The 8,057-nt window shown below is 48.7% G+C and overlaps 1 protein-coding gene across 3 annotated transcripts in view; it reads left to right on the top strand.

Moving 5' to 3' along the window:
- The first annotated feature begins 833 nt into the window (after positions 1 to 833).
- Positions 834 to 8,057, top strand: part of rin3 (Ras and Rab interactor 3) — a 13,035-nt gene continuing 5,811 nt past the window's right edge. The window contains exons 1-12 of one of the 3 annotated variants that reach the window (XM_015024841.1): positions 1,039 to 1,306; positions 1,685 to 1,808; positions 2,596 to 2,917; positions 2,989 to 3,100; positions 3,198 to 3,270; positions 4,017 to 4,108; positions 4,180 to 5,137; positions 5,740 to 5,917; positions 5,990 to 6,161; positions 6,337 to 6,452; positions 6,557 to 6,743; positions 6,924 to 7,055. In XM_015024841.1, the coding sequence (XP_014880327.1) occupies positions 1,777 to 1,808; positions 2,596 to 2,917; positions 2,989 to 3,100; positions 3,198 to 3,270; positions 4,017 to 4,108; positions 4,180 to 5,137; positions 5,740 to 5,917; positions 5,990 to 6,161; positions 6,337 to 6,452; positions 6,557 to 6,743; positions 6,924 to 7,055 (2,374 nt within the window). In that variant the 5' untranslated portion in view covers positions 1,039 to 1,306; positions 1,685 to 1,776. Of the gene's footprint in view, positions 1,809 to 2,595; positions 2,918 to 2,988; positions 3,101 to 3,197; positions 3,271 to 4,016; positions 4,109 to 4,179; positions 5,138 to 5,739; positions 5,918 to 5,989; positions 6,162 to 6,336; positions 6,453 to 6,556; positions 6,744 to 6,923; positions 7,056 to 8,057 lie in introns of all 3 variants that reach the window. The other 2 variants (XM_015024840.1, XM_015024842.1) reach the window with 2 other exon arrangements.

The raw sequence follows: 8,057 nt of genomic DNA, 5'->3' as shown, positions 1-8,057 counted from the left end.
TGTTGGGACATTTGCTTTTTCTCGGATGTCTAATTGGCTCTGATCCCCCATATTTGGCTATAGCTCCTCTGACCAAGCTATACTTTTCAAACAAGTCTATTCTGCGTTTGTGTGATTTTGTCATTGATTTTACTCACTTTTAATAAAGTGTTTTAACATTGTGCTTTGGCTGTTATCTTCTGCAATTACATGTGTAGCACTTTGAGATTTTTAACAAAAAGTGCATAGGGAATTAAATTAATTATTGTATTATTATATCCACCCTGACTTAGGTTATTTTGGTTTGCATTATCTTACCTCACCTGAACTTTCTATGTTGCATTTTTTTTTAATCAACCATAAATGTTGCTGTCTTCCTGTGTCTTGGCCTTGTTTATCTTATTTTACCCAGTCTTAACTTGGCTTACCATACCTTAGCATAGCATTTATCAGTAGTTAGCCTTTTGTTCCCCTATCCAGTCTTAACTAGTTGATTTTTGTTTTATCTTTGCTTATAATTAACATACCTAATCTTAGTGGCCCTTAGTTTAATGTAAGCAGAAATAACAGCCCCTCTCAATCATATTTTCATTCTGTGATCGATGTTCTTTAAAGCTGAAGAGTGCTAGCAACCCTTGTGGAGGGGTTAAAGTCAACTGGCTGCCACTGACACGTGGCTCCCTCTAGTGGCGACTGGCTGCCACTGACACACGGCTGAGGTCACTCACACCTGGCTGTCATGTTTCGCTGAGCAGAACCGCTGAGAGTCCACAGGCAAAGAGACATTCACACAGGAAGCAGCTGCACAGTCCCCACACTCGGCTGCTCTATGCATATGAGAGAGAGAGAGAGAGAGAGAGAGAGAGTGTGTGAGTGTGTGTGTGTGTGTGTGTGAGGGGGGGGAAATGCGGTGTGTGACCATGCAAACTCCTACAGCTGTCACTATGGCAGTGCTTCTCAGTTCCGGTCCTAAGGCCCCCCTGTCCTGCATGTTTTAGGTGTTTCCCTTCTACCACACCTGGTTTGTATCTCTGGGTGATTAACGGGTTTCTGCAGGACTTGATGGTCATGCAATCATTTGAATCAGCTGTTCTGGAAAAAAGGCCCATCTAAAACATGCGGTGAGAACCGGAATTGAGAAGCACTGCATTATGGCAACATTTCTTGCTGTTTGTCCTACTCAGTGTGTGATGCTAGCTTTGGTTGCGTCCTGAGGCAGGCAGTCCTGCTAACAGCGTCATTTGTGCTGTTCACTGTGCTTCACTGTGAGCAGAGAAACCTCCAGTGAGAAGCGATCTTCCAGAAAGAGGAAGATGAAGCAGGAGCAGTGAGTTTCTATGAGGACGAGCGCTGGAAGAGTGTGAGGCCTGCAGAATCAAAGTTGCACATTCCTCAGTCTGGAAGGAGACATCTGGAAAACTTTAACCACAAAGAGGAGGGGGGGAGAAAAGGACAAGTTTCAGTTAGAGACATTACGATTTAAAGGTACAGCAACCTAAAATTACACCAGGACTTTGGTGTGACTGAAGCTTTGGAGCAGAGAGAATGCTTAGAGAGAAAGAAGGCAGAATCGGTGGGAGGAAGTCTGACCAAAGTGTTTGGCCTCTTCCTTTCTCATGTTGAGTTCAGGAAGTAGACACAGAGTGAGGGAGGGCTGAAGCAGACTAACGTTTTCCTGCTGCCTCGCTGTTTTTCCCTTTTTCAGCCCGAGTGAGCAACAGGAGGAGAACTGGAGGCGGAGTTTCCCATGGAGCCGAGAGACACAGAACCGTCGACTCTCCGGACTCTGGAAGCTTGATGGAGGCCAGCGGAGCTCCCCAGGACGCAGGGTGAGTTCCTGAGGTGGCCGTGGAGGAGACTGAGGAGGGGGGCAGGGGGCAAGGAGCAACATGAACCAGAGGGGGGGCAGGTTCTGCTATGAACCGGGGAGGGGGTGCTACAGAGCCTGTGGCAGCAGGAACAGATGTGATGACTCAGTTCCTCCATGTGGATCAGCAGCGGGTCCAGAACATTCTACTGCCTCTTGGAACTTGAACTGCAGGATAAAATCCATCAAAACTGCTGAAACATTTTCATCAGACATTCAGAAACTTGGACAGAGACCCAGATCTGCACCAGAACTCAGTCCGGTTCAGTTTGTTCCATAATCTGATCTACAGAAAGAGAAACTCGCTAATCCACATTTATTCTGGGAATAAGTTGTTTTCATGGCTTCGTCAAAAGCCATGAAAACTTCTCAATCCTGGAGACTGAGTCTGATCACAGCACCGGATCCGGTTCTGCTGCCCAGCAGATGATTAGTAGAACTGCATTCATCTGAGACGGGAACCTGTTGGTGGGTCGGGTCCGGTCTGTCAGAACCGCCTCCTGTTGGTAACTTTAAATTTTCAGATCTTCATTTCTGGATTTCCTTCATTTATGTTTTTAAAGTGAAAAATGTTTTGATAGAATAATCTGAACATCCATCAGTTACTGATGATCAGAGTTCTTGTTCCCATAATGCATCAGTCGTTGACCCGCAGTATCACTCCTCCTGGATCCAGATCATGAGCTCCAAAAGAAAAGGGCTCAGCTCTGTTAGGTCAAGGTTCATGACATGTTTCTTCTTCTTTGCAGCCACAGCGGCCCCCTCAGCCATTCATCCTCCTCTTCCTCCCTTCCACCCGCCAGGCCGGGCCGGCCCCAGCCCCCGCACCCCCTCCTAAGATCCTCCCAGCTCCCAGCGCCCTTCCTTCCTCCTCTTCCTCCTCCACTCTCTCCCATCGTCCTCTCCTCCTCTCCTCCCCCCGACCTGACCTCTGACCCTGCCCTAGCCCCTCCCCCCGGTCCGTGTCTGCTCAGCTCTTTGGACCGGCTGCTGGGGAGCGTCTCAGTGTGGCAACCCAGAGGCCTGAGTCCAGACACCGCCTCCAGATTCCTGGAGAACCAGCCAGCAGGGGTAAGACTTTAATTGTTCCCTCTCTGATGGTCCCTTTCTGTTCCCTCTAACGTTCCCCTGATGTTCTGCAGACGTTCCTGGCTCATGCTGCAGCAGATCGGGTCACCATGATCTCGGTCCGGCTGCCTGATGAAGGCGGCGCTCCGGCGGTACGCGGCGTGGCGGTCCAACAGCATCACACCTGTATGGGTCACATGATTTCAGCACAGAACGAAGCCAGATTTTCGTCATGCGGAGTGAGAACCGTGCTGATGTAACTTGTACCTGATCCTGTTCCCAGTTGTTCACCTGGAGGGATCCTCGCTGCTCTTTGACGACGTCTTCAAGATGATCTCCTTCTACTGCACCAGCAGGTAAAACACACAGAACAGGGAAGCTAAGCTAAGGCTTCAGCCTGTCGCAATAAACAAATCAATTATTGTTTTTCTCTTTTTACCAAAAACTGAATGATAAAAGTTTCTATCCTGGTGTTTTGGTCTCAACCTTTTTTGTTTACACAAACTTAATTCATTTTATTTCTTGTTTCTGTTTATTTTGGATTTTTCAAATGTCTTCCAGTTCAGGCATTTAAATGTTCATTAGAATTTAAAGTTTATTGATCCTTGAGAATCTGTTCTTGCATTTTTTTGTCATTATTACTGTTGCATATCAAAACAACAACTATGGCAATTTATCATCCAGCAAAATTTGTTATGACAGGCCTAGCTATGCTATTCTAAGCTAAGAGAAGCTAAGCTAAGGGAAGCTGATATAAACTGCAGGTTTTTGTTAATATATTTTTATGACCTGCTTCCTAAACAAACTAGAAATGTTGGCTGATCTTGCAGATATTTCCTGTTTTACTACAATTAGTAAAACTATAATTAGTAATTGATGTGTAAAACTGTTGACCGTTTTTAAAATCAAATGACTTAAATTGACGGATGGGGATGCACCATTCTGCCAGATGATTCATCATGAGCCGTATTTTCTGCTTTATCAGCCATTTCCTCGGTTAAGCTGATTATTTTGTACTTTCTAAAGTTAAAATGTGGATCCATAATTGTGTAAAGCTTTTTTAATCCAGTTGTGATTTTTATGAACTTGATCCTCCAATCAGAGACATTCTTGCGATGCCATTGAAGTTACCTCTGTCTGTTGCCGTGGCAACCAGGGAAGAGGACCTGGAGGTCCTTTCTGCTTTGGGTGCAGGTAAAGAAACCCGTCTGCTTCACTTCATTGTCTCTGAGGCATTAAACATTTCCTGAATGCTTGTGCTGCAGATTTCTGGATGTCTGACCTGAACCAGAGGCCTCAGAACCCGGACTGGACCGTTCAGCCCAACTCCTACCTGTATGTCAACCCAGTGCCTGTGGAGGGGCCCAGTTCAGAAAGAAAATCCTCCGTCTCCAAACCACAGCCCTTCCTCAGTGGAGCAGTTACCCCCTCCCTGCAGAATGGAGAAATGTCAAAGAAATTAACTCCACAGGTCAAAGTTCCCAAACGGCCACCCCCCCGGCCCCCCAGCCTGACTTCAGGCCTTCTCTCCTCTCCTCTCTCACCTCCAGCTACGTCTTCTGGTACTCCAGAATCTGACAGAAAAGAGGAAGGAAGAGGAGCAGTGAGTGAGAAAGAAGTGAGGAAGTCAACATCGCTTCCACCGCCAAGACCTACCGCCCCCCAGCTGCCCCAGGGGACAGTACCTCCTACCCCCCAGCTGCCCCAGGGGACAGTACCTCCTGCCCCTCTCCAGTGTACCTCAGGATGCCAGCTGCCAGCCAAGGAGGACGGACAAAATCTTGCAAAGAACACTGAGGGAGAAAAGAGGAAGGAGAAATGGGGAAGTAGGGCAGGTCTGCTGGGCGAGGAGGCTGAACAGGAGGAGGAGGCGGTGAAAAGGAAAGCGCAGGAGGAACAAGAGCTGAAGCTGGGGAAGGAGGACACGCTAAAGACCAACTCCACATCTTCTCTGGCAATAAAAAAGCCGTCTCGCCCGGTCCCGCCTCCAAGGACTAAGCCGTCCCTCGCCAACTCAGCTGGGGGCTCCAACCAGGCAGCTGGAGGACTAACCGATCAGAGTACAGGGATGAAAGTTCCCCCTCCCTCACCGACTCGGCGCCCAGATGTGTCCCTGTACTCGCCACAGGGGGCTGCTGGTCTGGCAGCTGACCTCGATTCCTGCTCAACCAGCAGCACAGAGGAAGAGGGAGAACTTAACCAGGAGCAGGATGCAAACCCCAGGTGGGTCTTGGGGGGACAGTGGGGGAGTAAGGGCCGGTTGGGTGTTTAAATCCTTTAGTGCCAGTCTCAGTCGAGTTTCCGGCCTTTCCATGTCTGCTGGCCTGTTCTGTGTGTCTCAACATGACAAATAATGAAAGTGTTGAGAAAAATCAATCTGGTGATGCATTTGACGTTTTCCTGCTTTGGGATTTGTTTACTGGAGATCTACGGTGTGAAATCCAGTGTCCATCATGACTGCGTACATGACTCTTCCAGCGCATTGCTGTCATATTTTGGTAGAAATGTGTGATGAGAATAAGTTGTTCTGGGACATAGTGTATGACTTTTCATAAACCCGCTGCCTGGTGAGGAACACCGCCAGCATAGGGGAGGGTCAGTGATGGTCGTGGAGGCAAAGTTGGGTTCTCGTTGTTTTGGTTGTGTAGCAGTGAAGTAGCTGTACCATGGCTGGCATGCAACATGATCACCATGGCTGTGATGCATCGACGTGTTCCCATGGCAACACAGAAGGCTGGGGGCCATAGGGCTTTAAAACAGGAGTGCCCAACTCGTTCACCCAGGCAGACTTGGGCAAGTGATGTCTTGCTGTGTCTTCCATCCAGGGTTCCTGCAGACAGGAGCTGCACCAAAGGAGCCGTCAGGAGAACCCCGACTATCATGTTGGACCGAGCCCGCCACCGCCTCTCCACTGTCCTTACTGGACTCATCTGCCATGATGGCCGCCTCACCAAGCGAATCATTGAGTTGGCCAGAGACCCTGTTAGCTACTTTGGTAACCTGGTGAGTATGGTGAGGGGTCTGTAACCTTCATCGGCCCATTAACCACCTGAATCTCCTTCACTTTGTGTTCAGGTCAAGGACCACAGAGCTTTCACCCTGGAGACAATGTCCAAGCATACGACGTCCACAGAGCTTCTGCAGGAGATCAGACAGATGATGACTCAGCTGAAAAGTTACCTCCTGCAGAGCACAGAGCTGCAGGCTCTGCTGGAGCCTCAGCATCAATACACGCAAGACAAGCTGGGTAACTTTGACCTCTGGCAGCTGTCAGAGCCACTGACTGCAGCCTCTGTCATTTCCTGTCGTATCATGATACTGAAATATGCTTCCTGTGACTAACCAGATCATAGGCTTCTTGTGTTCAGTTTCATTTCTATAGAAGAAGCTAGTAGAGAGTGAATACTTTCTGTGCTGTGCAGAGAGTCTGGTGGAAGCGGCTCTGTGTAAGAGCGTCCTGAAGCCGCTGAAGGAACCGATCTACCGGAGCCTGGAGAGGCTGCACACCGAGAGCCGGAGGCAGCTGGAGCAGAACCAGGTGGGACAAAATATTCACACTCCCACTGAGCCTGCTCAAAGTATTTACACCCTCAAGTTACCTGCCCCCTAATCCTCTGTCTGTCCCTGTCCCCCTGACCCCAGGCCGTAGTCCTGGCCAGCACCACCACAGCGTTGGGGATCTGCACCTCCATCCCGGAGGCGGCAGCAATGGAGCGGATCAGCCTGAAGCTGAGCAAGCTGCACCAGGAGTATTCCCCCCAGAGGAAGATCCAGCTGCTGCTGAAGGCCTGCAGGCTCATCTACCACTCCATGTCCGTCAGCTGCCCAGGTCAGAACCTCGGGTCAGAACCGCTCAGTGTTTAGATCACCCCCAAAGCAGATTAGCAATGTTGGGTCCAAACCGGTCCCATGCAATTCTAGCTTGCCCTGGTTCAGAACCAGAACCTTGAATCAGGGAGCACCTAAACCCATTTGGACTGGACTGTCCTCTAATGTCCCATCTGTCCAGGGCGGGCCCACGGCGCCGACGACTTCCTGCCTGTGATGATGTACGTCCTGGCCCGGTCCAACATGGCCGCCCTGCAGCTGGACGTGGAATACATGATGGAGCTGATGGACCCGGCGCTCACCCAGGGCGAAGGTAGGGCAGGGGAAGTTAGTGGTCTATCTTTCCTCCTGACTAAAGCCCCTTTTGCACTGCAGAACCCAGGTTGACGCTGGGCTGATCGACTTTGCATTAGCACTTCCAACCCGGTACCGCCCGGCTCCCTGGAACCCCGAGAGCTGCGGTTCCAACCGGGCCAGTCTGGAGTTGGCTGTTGATTGGTTCATTGGCTGTGGGGGCGGGACAAAGACCAGATCTCTGGGTCAGAGGAGCTCTAGACTTTCTCCATGGCTGTCATTTCAATATGCTGCATCAATAAATTCTTGTCATAATCTATCTAATCTATACTGGGATTACAATTTTAATAGTAACTGTAAATAGCATTTCTCCAATTGAACCAATCAGAAGTTTTGCCAGGCTGTGAATGATGGGATTTCCACATCTGGCGTCGCTCCAGCCGGGAAATCCCACCTGGTTTAGCGGTAGTTCAGCTGGCCGCGAGTCCAGCTCGACATTCAGATGAAATTTTTTTTTTTTTTTTTTTGGTTAAATGTAGGGGTGAAAGTAGTTTTAAATTCTTGGGGGAACTATAACAAAAATTTTCTGTGCTGATTAATTTTTTTGCGAAGTGATAAAAGCTGGTAGCTCTTGAATTGCTACAAAATAAAGCTGTATTTCCTCCTTCAGCCCACTGGCTGCCATGTTGACACCTTGAGATGCCATGGGACCTAAATCCTGAACATCTTGGCATGGAGAGCATCCCAGGTTTCCATGACAGGAGGAACCACAGAGCTCTGATAGGTTAAAGCTCATCTTCTGAAGTTGGGATGTTTTTCCTCCAACAGGATCCAGAGGAATCACCTCAAACCAGATGTTGGACTGGATTTTATTTCACTGTCATTTGTGAATGATGACCTTGTTCAACCTTTATAGCTCCACTGTTGAAAATGAGAAGCTATCATTTTAGAGAAAGTCTCATCAACATCAATATTTCCACTAAATGAGGCAAAAAAATAAAGAATAATTTGATAGATGAAA

Source organism: Poecilia latipinna, unplaced genomic scaffold, assembly GCF_001443285.1.
Source record: "Poecilia latipinna isolate Pla-1442-1.1 unplaced genomic scaffold, P_latipinna-1.0 Scaffold3833, whole genome shotgun sequence".
NCBI classification, from domain to species: Eukaryota; Metazoa; Chordata; class Actinopteri; order Cyprinodontiformes; family Poeciliidae; genus Poecilia; species Poecilia latipinna.
The sequence above is the reverse complement of the archived record's forward strand: the minus strand, read 5'-3'. Positions and strand labels throughout refer to the sequence as shown.